The sequence below is a fragment of the Euprymna scolopes genome, chromosome 2 (genome assembly GCF_053919585.1).
Source record: "Euprymna scolopes isolate OS-2025 chromosome 2, ASM5391958v1, whole genome shotgun sequence".
In the NCBI taxonomy this organism is placed as follows: Eukaryota; Metazoa; Mollusca; class Cephalopoda; order Sepiida; family Sepiolidae; genus Euprymna; species Euprymna scolopes.
This window is the reverse complement of record NC_136483.1, coordinates 204,027,089-204,046,816: the sequence shown is the minus strand read 5'-3', so window position 1 is coordinate 204,046,816 and position 19,728 is coordinate 204,027,089. Positions and strand designations below refer to the sequence as shown.

At 33.2% G+C, this 19,728-nt stretch overlaps 1 protein-coding gene across 1 annotated transcript in view; it reads left to right on the top strand.

Annotated features, from left to right (window-relative positions):
- Positions 1-19,728, top strand: part of LOC145241629 (uncharacterized) — an 86,901-nt gene that overhangs the window by 28,744 nt on the left and 38,429 nt on the right. The window contains exons 5-7 of the mRNA XM_080104713.1: positions 4,052-4,209; positions 10,891-11,019; positions 12,744-12,855. Of these exons, the coding sequence (XP_079960839.1) occupies positions 4,052-4,209; positions 10,891-11,019; positions 12,744-12,855 (399 nt within the window). The remainder of the gene's footprint in view (positions 1-4,051; positions 4,210-10,890; positions 11,020-12,743; positions 12,856-19,728) is intronic.

Here is a 19,728-nt window from a genome sequence, read left to right as displayed (position 1 = left end):
TTATACTCCAGGCTCTAAGTCATGTCGCCTCTGCACAACCGGAGCTATAACTATAATTACTTCCTCTCAAAGTAACAATATAATGAATTCTAAAAACGAACTGATCTTTTTCTGTAAACATAAGTCCAAATTTAATTATGATAATTTTGAAATTACATAGTTATTACTTTAACCTTTTAGATAGATATAATTTTTCTTAAAAATTATGTATTGTTTTTTCCATACTTTCTTAATACTTTATAACTTAATAATCCTTTATTTTAATTCTTTATTTCTTCTTTGCTTGGCCGGTTTTTTATCTGCAATTTTCGTTTTAAATATTTCTATCAATCTATCTAGTATATCAATCTACCTACACATTCATATCCTGTATGTATATTTACTTATATTTTACTATATGCATTTACTTACATACTTACTTGTTTTATCCGGAATTTGCAGATACCAGCTATCCTCTCCCCTTTATTTTTTTATATATTTTTTACTTTATTTTTTATCTTTTATTATTTATTTATTTATTAATTTATTTATTTATTCCAGTTAGTGTCTTTAAATAACTCTTGCTGACATTTTCTTAAGTAATAACCTGTACATTTTAGTTGACCTCTTTTTGCCCTATATTTTTCGCGCCTTAACGTCATTTTGTCTGGTTCATTTTGACATTTGCTTTGCTAATTAATATTTAATTATATCACCATTTAATTTTTTTTTCTTCATTGATTTTCTCTCTTCTTCACTGATTGTTCTTAATTACATTTTGTCTCGGCAGCCGTGTTAAACGCATATCTTGTTTTTATTTTATTAATTTTATTGGAATTTTCACCCTTTTCCTTGTATATATTTGTGAATTATTCCATGGATTTCGGCCTTTTGGATTATTTTGGATCATCTTCCAATTAGATGATTTCCTTGGACTTTACTTGTGCGAATGGAAATTTAATTAACTTCTTTAGATCTACATTTTTGGATTTTACCATCATTGGATTATTTACCTTTCACCAGAGTATCCATTCACGTGAAATCACGTTTTTCTTCAACATATTCCCTCTGCTCCACTTTTTGTTATCAAGTAAGATATTTTACTTACTTGCAGTTTTATCAAATACTGTTGTTTGCAAAATCCGATCCAGCATTTTGCTAATTCCTACCCTCTGATGAGAAGGAAAGTATTTCTTCGAAACTCCGCAGATACAGGACTTATTAAGTGTTTCCTTTTCAGATTAAATATGTTTTTCACTCTTTTTCAAAGTGTTTTTTTAACATATTAACTATTTGCTCTTATATATATCTATATATATATATATATATATATATATATATATATATATATATATAAGAGAGAGAAAGAAAATAAGTAAGTTGACCTTATTAAGTGTTTCCTTTTCAGATTAAATATGTTTTTCACTCTTTTTCAAAGTGTTTTTTTAACATATTAACTATTTGCTCTTATATATATCTATATATATATATATATATATATATATATATATATATATATATATATATATATATATATATATATATATATATATATATATCAAAATTTATTCTTTGACTGAATACTCCAAAACCAATTTACAATTCCGCGGAATTTCAAAGAATGCTATTCTTGCTATTCTTCTCATCAGACGACAGAAAGAAGTCAACAAATTATATTTGTAGCAATGCTAGAATTTTCTAGTTATGACATTAAGTGAAACCGCAATTTATTGTAGTCAGAAATTGCAATGAAAAACAAGTGAAAAAATGTTGGATATGCAAAAAAAAATATATATATATAAATAAACCTCGCATAATATTTCAGCTTGCATGAAAATTATTTCAAGATAATCCGAAAGGCGAAAATATTTTCGCCTTTCGGATTACCTTAAAGGAGTTTTTTTGAATATTCAGTCGAACAATATATTAGAGGGTATACTTGGTAAAAAAAAACAGTGGAAAATATGCTCAATACGTTAGTAGAGCTAAATATATTTTTATCATTTCAACCTCGGGGATTTTTACTTAAATCGTTACAGCTTGTTTCAATAGACAGGACAATAAGGTATAATTTATATATCGGATAATTTATTATACTGTCTATTGAAACAACTTATAATGATTTAAGTAAAAATCCCCGAGATTGAAATAATAGACACACACACACACACACACACACACACACACACACATATATATATATATATATATATATATATATATATATATATATATATATATATATATATATATGGCAATTAAGCTACACTGAATATTCCGCGTTTCATCCACTCTAGGACTCTTCAGGCTTATGCGCGAATTCTGAAGAGTCCTAGAGTGGATGAAACGCGGAATATTCAGTGTAGCTTAATCGCCATATATATTTTATAAATTACTAACTAGCTCTACCTACGTATTGAGCACTTTTGAAGTAAACACTTAAAGTTTACGCATAAATCTATACTTTCGTATATTAATTTTATGTGAGTAAATTAAGTAGTTATATATATATATATATATATATATATATATATATATATATATATATATATATATATATATACGAGCAAACAGTTAATAAAACATGAAAAAAAACACTTTGAAATGAGTTAAAAACATATTTAATCTGAAAAGGAAACACTAGATAAGTGGATAGTCCTTAATCCGTGGAGTTTCGAAGAAATACTTTCCTTCTCATCAGAGGGTAGGAATTAGCAAAATGCGGGATCGGATTTTGCATGCAAAAGTATTTTATGAAACAACAAGTAAGTCAAAGATCTTACTTTAAAACTAAAAAAAGTGAAGCAGAGGGAATATGGTGAAGAAAAAGGTGATTACTCATGAATGGATACTCTGGTGGAAGATAAAAAATCCAGTGACGGTAAAATCCCAATATATAACTTCAAAAAAGTTAATTGAATTTCCATTTGCACAAGTAAAATCCAAGGAAATCCCGTAATTCGAAGAAGATGGTCCATAATAATCCAAAGGCAGAAATCCATGGAAAAATTCACAAAAATGTGTACAAGGAAAAGAGGAAAAAATTCCAATAATATTAATAAAAGTAAAATAAGATATGCTTTTCACTCTACTGCCGAGATATAAATATAAATAAGAAAGATCAAGGAAGAAAAAGAGGAGAAAAAATGGTGATAGAGTTAAATATAAAAAATAGAGAAACAAGTGTCAAAATGACCCAGACAGAAAATGTTAAAGGCGCGAAAAAAATATATAGGGCAAAATAATATAGGTCAACTGAAATGTACAGGTCATCACTTAAAAAAGGTCAGAAAGAGTTGTTAGAAGACACTAAATGGAAAATAAATAAATCAATCAATAAATAAATACAAAATAAATAATAAATAAACAATAAATAAATAAAAATAAAAAATAAAAAATAAAAATAAAATATAAAAAACAATCTTTTATTTTATTTTATATATATATATATATATATATATATATATATATATATAAGTACATTTGTGTGCGTGTGCCTGTGTGAGCTCCTTCCTCATAGGTTCTGAAACGGCTGAACCTCTTTATTGTAAAATTCATACAAAGCTAATTCATATCTCTGATAGTGTTCTTAGATATGTTTTGTACAGAAATTCATTCGATAAGTATCGAAAATCGGAAAAATCCCACCCTAAAAATAGTTTTTCTTTCTTATAGATAACAAATAATTTTTACGGGGAATATTTTACGTTACACCGGTCAAGGGAGATAATTCTCAGCAAATCAAGGGAGATTCACTTTTCAGAACACCATTTCTTCTTTAAAAAAACCCAGACTATTGTAATCTGAAGATATATTACACCCAAGTATCAGCTGACGTGACATTGTAAACAAACACAGAGGGAATTTGATGAACGATATTATAATTATTATTTATTTATTCATTCGAATTAGTCCACCGGACAAATTAGTCTTCGTAATATATAATAATCAAGAGAAGATTGATTCTATAATAATACATGCGCAATCTGCACAAATTAAAATATCATGTTTAAGCGTACCGTATGACCGAGCAACGCCGGGCGTCCAGCTTAATGTTTTATTTGTTTTTCAGCTGACGGATGGGAGACTAGTTCTGGGACGGAAGCTGTCCCGATTCGAATGCATCTTGTCGGCAACACAAAAGACGACAAAGGCAAAACGGTGAAACATGAAAGAGTCTATGACTTTTCCGAATACGACCCGAAAGTCCCAAATTATAAGGTTTTTGAGGTACGGATCTTAATTGTCATTCGAAAATTGTAAGGATAGGAAAATGAAAAATAAGAAATCAGTTTTAATACATGTTTTGTTATTTTAATCCATTGTCATAACAGAAAAACAATTAAGCGTAGCAGCTTGCCTTTTTATTACTCCTTAACTTACAAGTTTTATCATTAAATTCACTTGCCAACACACACACACACACACATATACATATACATATATATATATATATCTATATATATATATATATATATATATAGATATATATATATATATATATAGTGCAAAATTTTGTTGAAAATTCAAAGACTCACGTTTTCTTTTTTATAACCTTCGTTTATTTTCTGGATTTTTCCATTACAACTGTTTCATTAATGAGTTCGCAATTTTACGATTTATTTTTCCGTAAAAGTATCCTGTCCTTACCAACTTCTTCAGATGTTTATCCATTAGATTTTTACAACAAATGGTATATTTGAAACATGCTGGAGATCGTATTCGGGTAAATAGATTACCACAGCCATGCTTCCTCACTTCCTCCATCTTTTTGTGTTATGTAAAGATATTTTTCCGTTGTAACCCGTTCTTTCGTATTTTTATTTTTTATTTATTAATTATTTATTTTTGTTTTAATCGTCCCTGTTTTTCCTATTTGTTTTTTTTTCCAATTATCATATAATTTTATATAATTTTATTGCTATATTTATGCGTGTTTATTTTAATATTGTTTATTTTTTTGCTTAGTGTTTGAATTCGTATTATATTACGCGATACAGGGGAGGTCACTCTCGTGGTATCATTTTTTTATCTAGGATTACCTCCCTTACATTTTTCCTAATCTGCTCTAGTGCGTGAAATTAAATATTTGTTTCTGTGCAAACACCCGTGGATTACATGTAGTTTTTTGTTTAATAATTTTTCTTTTTATATTAGTATATGGTAATATATATATATATATATATATATATATATATATATATATATATATATATATATGAACACAGACATGACAGAAAATACTAGACAACTATAGAAAAAGTTTATTTTAAAACCATGTAATTTATAGAACTAAATCAAAAATAAATGGTCAGAAATTTAATAACTAATACTTGGTTGATATTCCTTTTGCTGTTTTTAATACTAGGACCCTTCTAGGCATAACGTTGATCAGCTGATGAATATCATCTTTGAGAATTTCTCGCCATGTTTGACGCAATAATACTTAAAGTCCAGGCTTAGAAGATGGCTTCCTTTTCTTTTTGCGAAGGTTCCGATCTAATATTTTCCAAAGGTTTTCAATTGGGTTCATATCCAGGGACTGACTTGGCCATGGAACTTTATTAATCCAATTTTGGCTCAACAAATGTTGTGTCGCCTTATCAGAGTGACAAGAAGCTCCGTCTTCTATAAATATGGAGTTAACTTGGTTTATTTTACCATTTGAGAATATTAGTAGGAGTCTTTTTATGTAATGTTGAAACATATTTAGTAGAATTGATGTTTCCTTTACACTTCACCAGGTCTGAGCGACCATAACTCTAAATTGCACCTGGTACCATAACCCAAAAATCTCCATGCTTCAGCGTAGGCTGCTGCCTTTTTAAGTCAAACTTAAGCCTCGATATTAATACCCTTCCACTGTCGGAAAATAATGAAAATCGTGACTCATCGTAAAAATTACATTGGTTCAAAATGTTATAGGTATATCCGTCTTCTCACGAGGTAAATCTTTTCAGCGCTTAATATTGTCAGGATGGAGAAGAGATTTCCTCCTCGCAGCTCCACCATAGTAGCCCATCTTGTGAAGATACCTGATAGTTGTTCTGGGACTGACATCAGCTTGTTTTGCAATGTCAGAGGCTTTGCATCGTGGATCCTTTTCAACATTTCTTTTCATAAGTGACACAAAGTTCTTTCAGAGGGCCTTTTGTGCACTCCTTGTCCTCTCTTGTGAATTGTACGATTACTCTATCAAATGTAGAAAAGTGTATTGAAAGATTTCCTGCTATTTTGCGTTGACTAAGAGCACCTTCATGTTAACCCACGATTTGTCCTCGCAGAAATTCCGGAAGGTCTGATTCTCCTTTGGTTCGTGACATTGCTTCTCATTAAAATTGTATCCAAGTTATTTTAGCACTATTCTTATCTATAAATATAAATAACTATACATTAATCTTAGGAAAAATATTTATCTTAGTGTTTATTCTTTTTTGTTATGCCTATATATATATATATATATATATATATATATATATATATATATATATATATATATAATGCTCTCTATCTTGGGTTGAGCATCTTGGGAAGTGATATACAAACTGCTATTAGCGTATTAAGCGACGCTCTTTGTGTAAACAAATCGAGCGGAGGCATTTGGACGATGTCAAAACATCGTTAATTCACGACCCACACAGCATCAGCTGTATAGCGCAATGGTGAGAACCTTGACTGACATTTGGGCGGTCAGGTTTCGATGTTGGCTTGAGGCAGTTGCCTGTCTATGTGGATGACTATATATATATATATATATATATATATATATATATATAGTCATCCACAACAGTACAGTATAATGTACTGTTGTGAATGACTATATATATATATATATATATATATATATATATATATATATATATATATATATATAGTCATCCACAACAGTACAGTTTCGCTGTTTCACAGATCATCAGTATATATATATGTATGTATATTTGAAAGTGTTATATTTAGGTAGCTTTTTCATTTAAACAAATGTTATTAAATACAGCAGAGATACTTTTCATTATGATTTTTTCCCGATTTTCCGTATAATATTTTTATATCAAAATCGAAAATAATAATGAAATTCCATAGCTATCATTATAAGTTATTAAGGTCTAATTTTGCGCTTGCGCAAAAGTAACACCTTGAGCAATATTTTATTCGAATTAACCTGCTATGGCCAACTGTTTTGTTTACAATTTTCGCAGTCAAAAGATTCAAATATGTTATATATCAAATTTCAACCCTTTAGACCAAATATTACGAGAGGGTTTTGGTAGAGCCTTTTCACACACATATCAACAAGGTCGCTTAAATATATAAGTGATATATATATATATATATATATATATGTGTGTGTGTGTGTGTATGTGTGTGTGTGTGTGCGCGCGCACGCGCGTGTGTAAGAATAATGAACACAGCTCTAATTTAGAACATATGAGTGTTCAATGAGATTGTTTCTTTTCCCATTTTCCCTTTTTTTGTCTTTGACTAGCTCCCTCGTAATTTATGTTCTTTTGACTACGTTTTTAAACAATGTTACGCTCGTTGCCGACGTTTATTTTGAAAAGTCGGCTGAAAGACGTCTTAATAGAATTTTTTCTACTCCACTCTTTATTTATCCTCCTTTTGTCTAATTTGTATTTTTTAAACATTGAATAAGAGTTTAAGAGAAAAATTTTTTTAGACGTATATTGTAGTTTCTGTTCACATTTTTTTTTTATTTATTTGATAACATTTGTTGAAACTATAAAAACACTGAAACAATTAATAATGATGGCACTGGGCCAGCATTATTCAAATGTTTAATATATATATTGTGTGTGTGTGTGTGTGTGCGTATGTGTGTGTATGTATGTGTGTGTGTGTGTTAGAATGTTATTATCTTAAATTCTAAGGCATGTTTGCTTTCATGCACCCGTGCATTCTATTTTTACACTCGCACGCGAAATTGCGTATTGTTTACACTGGTCGCCATGTTTGTTTTTGAATGCGCGTGCATTCAATTTCTGCGTGTTTATACATTAACTCTCTATACTCACTATTCCATAGTTAGCTACAACATATATTGACCCAACGGGTCACGAGTAGTCTAGTCTACACACACACACGCACACACACACACACACACACACACACACATATATATATATATATATATATATATATATATATAGTCTGTTTATTATACAAACATTATTGATCACATATAGCGTCAGTGAAATTCGGAATTAAAGAGACCACTTCATCAGGCAGAAAAGGAGCGATATAGAAACGAGAGTCAAGTAAAGAGTACATTCGATTTTTATAAGATGTTCCGGTATGGTTTACACTGTGGAATAAAGTGGGGCGTATACTTTGTGAATGTGAGAAGTTGGGCTTTTGGAGGGAAGTGTGATGAAAGAAGGGAGTAGGGGTGAGGAGTGAAGGAAGAGGAGGGAAGTACGATCCTATGTGGTCAAGCTGTAGCAGCGAGTATGTATTGGTATAATTTTAACTCATCGGTTGTTTATTGGCCTAAATTTTCGCTTTGATCTGAAGTAATATTATACCCTCATAGCCATTACTTCCCTATCGTATGCTTCTATGGTTGTTTTTCTTTTCTGGTGGCAACTTCATTATGCATCTATTTTATTGATAAGCTCTATTTATTTATTTATTTATTTTCTTCCTTGCTTTTCTATCCGTTTCTTTGTTTCTTGTTTTCAAATTATTTATTTACTTTTTTAAGTGTAGTATCTGTTCTTCAGATGCTACACTTAAATTTCTTGTTGTCTGTCAGTGGAGAGGAAATCCTTCACGTCTGTGACAATTTTTACTTTTTGTTCCTTCCTTCACATTAAAAAACGACCCTAGTGTCTAAATCCGTCCCGTGGAGAGGCAAAGTAAATAGGAACCCGAATATATCGTTCTCCCTTGCTAAACTTTCACTGAAAACACTCAACTATCTACAACCACTATATACGATTTCCCCCATTCTCTAACTGTACTTAAATCTAAACGCAGATTTCATAAAAAAGTTTATTTCCCAGAACTGCCCGTCTGTGGAACATTATTCCGCTGGCCTACTTCCCGGTTGAATACAACATGATAGACTTCAAGTCCAATGTAAACAAGTTCTTGTTAAGCCGTCCCCATAAATAATTAAATTCTACCCAATTTACACAACGATTACTGCAGTACACTTTGCATTCATTAATTCTTACCCTCGAGTGTCTTCGGGCCTTGGCTATTGGTGACTTCTAAGTAGAACAAAAACTTCGCCATAATATTTGTTCTTACATTTTCTTTTCTTCTGGAACTTACATTCACTCCAGATCTTAAATGGAAGACAATAAGTTTTTAAATTGGTGAGAAAATGATTTGATAACCCAAGAAAGTGCCTGAATTCTTGATGCAATCCTCTATCTATATAAGAGTCGGGTAATCATAAGATGGAGTACAGCTGCTACATCTGGAATGTACCACACAGAGTACTCTTTCTTGCCTTGATAAACTCGTGAAGATCTCGCTTTTTCTCTACGAACTCTATCTTACAGAAGGAACGTCACTAGTCTTTCTCTTCTTTATTGTTTTTATGTGGAAAATTCTCGACTGTTTACTTTTTGTAAGACAAACACGTGTAAGCCAATCAGGCCGACAGGTTATAACACAGTTGTTCATTTTACACTCTATACATTGTAATATGGAACAAGCCCAAAAACCTACCATTTGTGATAGGATCAACTTGCCTAATAAAAAAGAATCTTCAGAAATACTTAGAAGCAATCCTTGGAAGATCGAACTGTAACGAAATACAGATAGCAAACATAAAGGGAACAATATCTATCCTGAAAAGAGTCCTCGGATATAACTTTTAAATCTTAATGATTTCTTAAAACCAATTGAAGTAAAACCAATTGGAAGATTAATTATACCTCCCTGCAGTGACTTAGTCGACAATACATTGTAGTTTACATTGCCCTGTGGAGAACTATTATTGCTTTTATGAAATTATCTTTATATAATAATTGAATTAATGTTTAAAATGCAAAAGTCAATTATCATCGTTTAATTGTGCTCTAAACAAAAACATTCATTTCGAACGCGCCTCTGTCTTATTAAAGAGTCTTCTGTCGATTTTATACGCAAGGCATCTCTGTAGATACATCAAGTACATTTATGTGAAATTAAAAAAAATCTGACCCGGTCATTTCAGAATCCACAGGGAACGGACTCACACATATACATATGCACAAAGTGCCTTTTTATATATAACTAGAGATTATTAATACTATAACAACACTAATAAAATTAATTAAATGAAATGACTAAACATGAATAATTTTGTTATTTCAACACTTTTCCTGTTGTTTTAATAAACGTGTTTGTATTAATTCATTGTTTAGATTTGTGTGAATGAATACTGTTATGTATTATGTATGTATTATATATTCTATTCCAACCATAGATGAAATCTTGACAGGTCCTACCACTCCATATTCTGTTGGACACGGAAGTGATGGTATTAGCGCTAAATGCTCACTCGCGTTCTCCATATATTACAAATATGATCCTCATCACTGGTTGCAGGGACTAGCAACGTGGATGTGCCGTTCGAATCTAGTTTGTTTCACAGGAACGCTTTCATTTAGGGACATGGACAACCTTCATGTGGCACATCTTGTATTTTTCTAGAAAGAATCTTTAATAGAAAGATATCGGGGAAACGAACGCCAACTGTATCATCATATTCAACAACATCGAACGCAGTTCCCTGTCATATCAAGACGACAATCAAAATGAAAGCATCTTTACAGCAGATGTGTTTCTATCTTGTATCGACCATGAATTCATTAGCTTAAGATGGCAAAACCGTTTTCTTTCTTTTCTAGAAGTTTAACCAAACATCGTTCCAGTTCACGTTTCACATTTTCTTTTCAGCTTCACTCTGGTACTTACTGTAAAGACATAAAACAGAAGCAATCTATTCCAGAGACTCCGATCAGTTTTTCGTATGGATTGGAAGCAGTATCCCTGGGAGATGGTGGAAACATTAGAAGTGATCTTTACGTAAGTACAAACACGAGTCTTCTTTTCTTTTTCTTCTTTTTGTTCTCTTCTTCTTCTTCTGTTTGTAGATCTTAATGTAACTATTACTAAATTAACCATAAAACTTGCGTCGATTTTAAAAACTTTCGTTAAGGGAGCAAGATGATCTACACTACAAGTATAGTTAAGTAATTTAACATATTATCTGTCGGTTTGTTGATAATTCCAAAGCAAAATGCCAGATTAACACAAACTGTGTCATGTAAAGAAGAAAGCGATACTACTACTACTACTACTACTACTACTACTACTACTACTGCTACTACTACAACAAGCGCTTATAAGTCTTTTCACATTCGTGAGTTCAATTAATGCTTTATTACTTCTAATAACAATAAACACGATCAAAATAATGAAAATAATAACTATAATAATAATAAAAATAAATAATAATTATAATAATTATCAAAGATTCACAACCCTAAATGAAAGACTAACGCAAAAACTGAGAAGATGTGTCCATGCAATAGGCACGCTAGAATCATTAGTAATTACAAACAAATAACTTGTTTTTTAATCTTGTGAAAATCATGATGGCACAACTGAGAAAACATATCTACCAATCCTTAATAATCCTGAACTATTCCCTAAGAAATGGAAATGCTAGTAGAAAGGGAAAATAGGGCGAATAACCTGTTATCCATAAATCAAAGGATCCCGAAGGAATTAAAAATCGGGGAAAAAAACATATTTCACAACTACAAGAATGTCTGCGACAGGTTACTGATAAAATTTATTAATTCATAATGCACAAAGTATATGACAAGAAACAAATAGGAGCATGGAGACTAGAACTGACAGTTGAAAGATAACACCTGACCGAAATAAAAATACTGAATATTCCAAGGAGCCTCTATCACTACTACTGTTTATAATAGTTATGATGTTGGACTAGAAGGTATGATTCGCGTAAGCGACCGCATCTCCGTTTCGCCTGTCGGGTGACGGGATCGGGAAGTGAAGGAAGAAGGAAAAAAGAAAAACGCAATTTTGTAGATGGATTTTTTTGTTATTGTTTTTTTTTGGGGGGGGGTAGATAGTAACACACGTACCAGTAATTTGGATATGCGGCGACATGTTTGTCGATTAAAGGGACGAATTAGCGAGAAAAAATAACTCGAGTTTGAGACAAACAAGAAAGAGCAGAGACACCGGTTTACGTTGGAAAGAGTTAGTTCTGAATTCTGAAATTTTCGTGTCTGTTTGTGCTTTTTGGCATCGTTTCGTTCTTTCCGTGCGAGTTTACGATCAAATGAAAGAAAAGAAATGAAGAGTGCTGCAGACTAAGTGAATAAGCAAACGTTTCGTCGTGGGAGAAACATGACCACAACCTCGACGCCTTTTGTTCTCAACGCGAAAGAATTTACATGACTAAAATAAGAATTACTTAGAAGAAATATCGCTCGGATACGAAAAACTATAGACAATCTTTCAATTTCCCCGATATTTTTCTTGTCAGAATTCTTCTAGAAAGACATCAGGGATTACGGGATGGACCATATAAATGTTGCCAACTTCCTAAGTGAAAGCGATTTTGTAGAACAAACTAGATTCGAACTTGGGACACCCAGCTCGTCAGACAGTGCCGTAAACCACTAGACAGCAGTTATCCCCCCCCCCCAAAAAAAATGTTAAAAGCACTAAACATCTATTGAAGTAATCTTTTATGTATTTTTTCTTTTTAGATTTATTATGATTCCGAGAAGAAGTTGTTTCGAATGGATTATGTAGAACCTGATAAGGGAGCACCTGGTTATGGCAAGGGCCCCCTCTCTCAAATTCATGATTTTAACACGGGTAAGTCATTCTTTTTTTCGCATGAGTCAACATAGATGAAATATTATTCATTTGGGGCCATTATTATATCAGTTCTTGTATATGGAAGTATCACCCGGGCTTTCACCAAAATATTGGATATGAAAATTGACACTGTATACACAAAAAGTGCTAAAAGCTGTTCTTAATATCTGAAGACAACACTCAACAAGAGAGTAAGTCACCTTGATCAGATCTCAGCTTAAATCGCAAAGAAAAGAACCATATTTGATGGACACTACTTGAGGGCTAAAGTCGAAATCACCAGGGGTGTAACTCCTGGTGAAATAGCACACAACCTACATCAGCAACTAGCAGAATAGTCAGAATGCACTTATAAAGACCAACAAGGCATGGAAGATAAAGCGAACTTACGTGAGTCAGTCACAAGAATCCATAATAATACAACTGATGGTGATGCCCTAACGGTTTTTTTTTCTTTTACTAGATTTTTACCATATGATTTTATTTTCAAGAATTTTCTTGTTTTTCTCGATTATTTTTAAAGATTAATTTTTTTCATTTTTGTAAATTTAATTGAGTCTTCTTCCACAACTCCGAAATACCATGTTCATCAATCATTCTTATCTCTTCTTTGTTGGATAGTCCCATGCTCCTTACTGTCTCCAGTTTCAATTTTTCATCTCTAGCGATGCACACTTTTCCATTACGAATTTTATTTGAATGTTCTTGATAAAGATTCTAGTTGTCTTCATCAATTTTTTTTCAGTTCATTTTTGCCTTTTGCAAATATTTTAGGTCGTCCCTGGTTTATTCTTGTTCTGTGTATCCAAACTTTATAGGGCGTTTAATTTCATTGGTATGTAGTTAATCGGTATCATGGCTATAATAAACAGTACTGCTTATTTCGAATGTCCTTGAGAAAGCTTCTCTCTATTATTCTTTCGGCCAGGTGTTGTCATCCAATTGTCAGTTACAGTCTCCATTAATAATCTTGTTGGCTATACTGTACATTCTTAATCATTAAACTATTCACACCTGAGGGATGCTGTCATTTGTAGTCAATCTATTTCATGGTTATGTTCTTTTTCTGATTTTCACCGCCTTCAGGGTATTACGAACTATGTATAACAGATCATTCGTCCTTCTTTCCTCTTTCCAGCATCCTTTTTTGTTTCTAAGGAAGCACCCTACTATTGTTAGGGTAGTGATAGATGTCTTCTTTTAGTTATCCCGTTAATAAACAGTCTGTACCTTTTTACTATTTGGATTGTTTGAACTATTGGTTGTTTTTCTCAGAACGTTTCGACGATGTAACCTCCGACTATCTTCAGGTGTATACCCACACTAGATGTTATAGGTGAATGGTGAGAAATGTGTTTTTGTTTTTGTTTTGAAACGAATATAGTAGTTAGAATTCAAAACGCAAATAACGTGTCGGCAGATGTAGCCCCCGACCATGTTTGTTTCTGTATAAATCTCAAAAATGTGCAAACATCATACCACACAGTCTATAATTGCTTGCCATTTTTAGTGTCTTTTTGTATTAGCGTAGTCCTTCTATTGGCCATCCATCCTGATGTGTATGCTTTATGAATACGTCATGTCAGCATTTGCGTTAGTGTTTCATTTAGTTTGGTTCATTTTGAAACCTGCATGAATTCCTTTGTTGCCTTGCATTTTTCGGTTACCATTTTCCTTAGGCATGCCTTAATTGTTTCTTTATTAAGTTCTGTTCCTACCTTAACTTTCTAAAGTTCTTCTTTAATGTTTTTCAGAAATTTATAATTTCTGTTGTAGGTTTTCTTCTATCTTGCCTGGAAATTGTTTTGCTTTTGTCAAACCCGATTGTTCTACGCTTGTTCTTTTTCTATTTGCATTTTGGTAAAATTATTCTTCATTTTTTATGAAGTTTTTGTGTTGTTGCATTAATCAGCTTTGTATATGTATGGTGTTAATTTTCTTTCTTTTACTGCTAGTGTTGTATTTTACGACTCCTGAGCGTTATTGAAATGAAATATTTCAAGAGACTGTTGGAATTTGAGAAAACTGGAGTGATATCTCAATATGTATACAAGAATTTTAACTTAAGAAAGTAAGCTTTACTTAACAATAATAAATAAAATTTAGTTATCAAAACAACGATCGGGAATAAGGACAAACCTCGTTGTGTGACGTCAGAAGGTTAACTAACAAAGGAAGAATTTTCATATATTTGTAGAACAGAGCAGTGGGAGTTTAGGGTGAGATTCGGAGTTATCAGTCAGGGAAGCATTCGGCTGGGAAATTAGAGAGATGTAATCACCAAAAGAAACAGCGTGCACTCTGAGAGCAAAAAAAGGCGTAACAATGAAAATAAATGTTTTGTGTGAAATATAATTTGGTTTTCGCAGTAATAATGGTTTGCATTTTCATGAGCACATCAAAGAACGATAAGTCAAAGTGTTGCGACTCAGAAGGAGGCATGTGTCTTTTTGTTCGATGTGTAGGGATTGTGAAAAAGTATGTTTCTTCATTGTTTGGTGGCAAACAGACAAAGATGTTTATTCGTCCCGTTAAAGAACTGTCTCGTATTAAATGAATTCTATTTAACGTGTAAGCACCGACACCCACTCATTATGCATGCATGGGTTCTCGTTATATAGACGATACACTCAATTACATAAGCACGTAGAATACATGGTCTGTTATGTACACACTTATGCAACATATAAGTTTTTGATCCGCGTTACATATACATATAATTTCATATAATTTATACGTTTTGTTTTGGTTCTTCATGTTTCTCGCTTGACATTTTCTAATGAATCACATTTCTCCTCTTCCATTGTTTCATTTTCTCTTTCACTCTACGGTTTTATCGTTTGTTTCTAAATTTGGGGATACGAGTTTTCACATCTGATGCCCATCCGCGTTTGTTTGGTTTATTCAGTTTTTCTTTCTAATGTTTAGCTTCCTACTACTTACTGATTTGATCCGTGCATACATTAAGTTGTTAAAATTTTACACTTGTATCAATTGAGATGAATCCAAGATGTCTGTATACTTTTTCTACTTCGAATTTTATTATTATTTCTAATTTTAGGAATATTATCAAACAACTTGAGAATGGGAAGTTTTTTGTCTTCGTTCATAAATTGTTTAAGGTTTTCCGTTTCTCATGTTTCTTTCACGGTGAGTTTTGTGATTTCAAAGTTTTTGGTTTCTTCAGTTTGAGTGTTTATGCTTTGCAGGCTTGTTGGTTTTTGTTAGGTGCTATTTCTTGATCTGTTACATCATTTATTTTGTTCCAACGTTGAGAACCAACCTTTCTTGCATGACCTGCAAAATTATAATTTATATTCACTAAGAGTTCTCATACAAATCATCATCAGAAAATACACATTAACAACAACTGGTTATGTTTATTATAGTCTGGATGGCAACAAGTCTCCTCAAATTTCAAATACTCTTCATCTATTTCGATAACCTTTGCAAATGATTTTGCATTAACGCAAGAGACTCTTACCATTTATGTTTTGCTGATAATGATCAATGGTTTTCACTGGAATTTGAACGGCAATAAGCCCTCACAAGGATCCAGTTCTCTTTGCACGTATCCAGTGGAGGTTTGGTTAATGCTTTCTTTCCTCGGTCTCCTTCACCCTTCGACTATTTTGTGTGGTGCTAGCCAATGCTAGATTTACAGGGGTTTGGGGGGGGACGGTAATCAATTTACAACTTGGCGATTTGAGTTTTTTTGGTTACATTTTTTTTTATTTCACTTCTTGACATCTATGCTGATGACACGACCATCTATGGCAACACATCAAAGGTCGTAAATGACAAAGTTCTCCCTGATTCTCTCTCCTCTGATCTTGAGCGCGTGGTACAGTGGGGGAAAGTGGTGGCTGGCTACTTTTAATGCATCCAAAACCAAGCTTCTATCTTTACATCATCAACGCTCTAATCCCCATCTGGCATCAATTGAAATGGATGTCTCTCGACTAGGGAAAGCTCCATGCTTTGATAAGCTTCTGGGCTTAACGTTTACTCCTGACCTGAAATGGAACACGTACATCAAGTCTATTGCCAAGGTCGCTGGAAAAATAGTAGGCTCCTTGTACAGCTACAGAAGATATCTCACTGCTGAAGCAATTCTCTCTATATATAAAAGCCAAGTACGTCCAGGGATGGAGGACTGTTGCCACATTCTATCCTGCCTTGACAGAGTACAAAATAGATTTCGTGGCTTAGTGGGGATGCCCTTTTCTCTTCCCTGCAACCGCTCTCCCACAGGAGAGACGTTGCGAGCCTGTCTTTGTTTTATCCTTACTTCCATGGCAGGCGCTCGTCTGAGCTCCAATCCCTTGTCCCCCCTCGCCGATCTTTCACGAAAAACACCCGTCTAGCTGTAACCAGTGTCAAACATTTTCCCCATTCTTTATCTGTGTCAAAAGCAAAACGTAGATTCCATGAACAAAGCTTCTTTCTTAGAAGTGCACGCCCGTGGAACTCTCTTCCGTCTGCTTGTTTCCCACCTGACTACAACTTGGATGTCTTCAAGTCCAACATAAACAACTTCCTGATGAACCGCCCCTTAATAAGACACTTTATTAAATCTCAACATTAACGTACCGTACACGCAATAATCCTTATCCCCAAGTGGATTCCGGGCTTTGATAAGTGGTGACTACCTTGTAAAAAAAAAAGTTTCTCGTTAGCGTTTGTCGCCCATGTGGATTCATTTTCGAACTCGGGTGTTTTCCTTAAGATTTTGGTTGTTTTCGGCTTTATCGTTCGTTACATAGCATCAGTCCCGCCAATTACGATTTCTCCTAGCTTTTTATTTCAAATTCTTTGGGGCTGCTCCTAGTGCTCCTAGAGTTATTGGTATGATATTGATTTTCTTCATGTTCCATATTTCTTTTAATTTTCTGGCAAGTTCCGTATATTTGTTTTGATTTTCTGTCTCTTTGATCTTCGCCCTGTAGTCTATCGGGACTTCAAAATCTACAATTTGTCAGTTTCTTTCCCTCTTGTTAATTATAATAACGCCCAGTCTTCTTGCTTATATGAATGTGACTGTTTGTATCTCCATGTCCCAAAGGCTTTTGTGGTTTTCGTTTTCCTGTACTGTTTATGTTCGAACCATTTATCCGTATTTTGGAGGTGTAGTCGTCTGCATAGCTCCCAGTGTACTTCATTTCCCATGCAGTTGTATTTGTTTTAGTCTACTTTGCTGCATTCACTTATTATGTGGTCTATTGTTTCGTCTCTTTGTCTACAGAGTCTGCACTTACAGTTTTCTTGTGTTTTATCTATTTTAGCTTTAATGTGCTTGGGTCTAATCGCATTGTTCTGTGCAGCTGTTTGTAGTGATTCTGTTTCTCTGTTCATGTGTCCTTTTTTTAGTTACATCCAGGTATTTTCATGATTCTCTTCTTTTGTTATTCTGATGAATCTCCGATGTAGCTAAAGCTTCACTAAAAATGTGTCTATGATTTAAAAGTATAATAAATAGACGTTAATAAAACAAATATACATGTATGATGATTCAATTTCAATGATTTTACTTCAAATATTTAATCATTATTTTCAAGTTTTGTACCGAGATTTGAATTACTTTTTATTTCTAAAGAAAGTATTCGAAAAATAGATATAAAATCATATTAATGAATTTCCCAATAAACACAATCATTCAATTAATTCAAATTGTAACAAAAATTAATTTATCTCATTCGGATTCCTCTTTATCAACGACTTGTGCTTTGTTCTCCTGATTCTGGGATATTCACATTTTCATCGGCACAATGTACTGCAGCGCACAAGCGTAAAATTCGTGACAACATTTTGGCTGTCGTTGTAAATTCTGGGCCATTGCGGCATCATCATAATGAACTGGCTGATGTCCAAACCAAGAATGGGTCTGCTACAGACCCGACTAAATTCGACTACTATTATGAATTGCTCAAAGCGGTCATAATGATTCTAATGATTCGTCCGTATAGTTGTTTATCTTCCTACGTTTTTATTGTCTTATTGTTTCTGGTTTCATCGTTTTGTGTTGTTCTTGACGCTGCTCTCGCTGCGGTCATCACTCTTTCTGTATTCTGACTTGTCCCCTTTTCAGTATCTTTTTGTATTAACGTAGTTCTTTCTTTGGCTATCCATTCTGATACTTCCGCTTTGCAGTTACATATTCTCAGGCATTACAGTAGTCTATTATGTAGTGTTGTGAATTTTTCGAACCAGTATGCATATGTTTCGGTGCCGTCTGGTGCTTTCTAATTTGTCATTTTCCTTGTGGTCGTCTTGAGTGTTTCTTCATTAATTTCGGTTCGTCTTTTCTTTTTTTCTTTTTTTCAATTTCCTAGAGTTCATTTTTCATGTCATTCAGCCATTTGGTGTTTCTAATGTGGTCTTCGTCATATCTAGCTCCAGGCGTGTTTGGTTTCTGTTGGGTTTGGTTGTTCAGTTTTTGTTATTCTTCCGTTCACGTCTTCATAGAATTGTCTTTATTATTATTTCACTCACTAGGAGTTCTCACACATGTCATTATCAGAGATCGCTCACTTACAAAAACCGGTGATGTTCCCTGGAGTCTGGGTGGCAACAGTTTCGCCAGATTTCCAGTAATCCTGGCCTGTTTCGACAACCTTTATAAATAAATTTGCACCATCGCAACAGTCGTTTGCCGTTGATTTCTCACTGACAATGATCATTGGAATTCACTGGAATTTGGGTGACAATAAGCCTCTCAATCGTCCCAGTCTCCTCCGCATAGTGGAGGTCTGGTAAGTGCTTCCACTCCTCGATCTTTCCATCCTCCTTGGCCCTTCGACTACTTGGTGTAGTACCAGCTGATGAGGCACTATTATTATTATTATTATTATTATTATTATTATTATTATT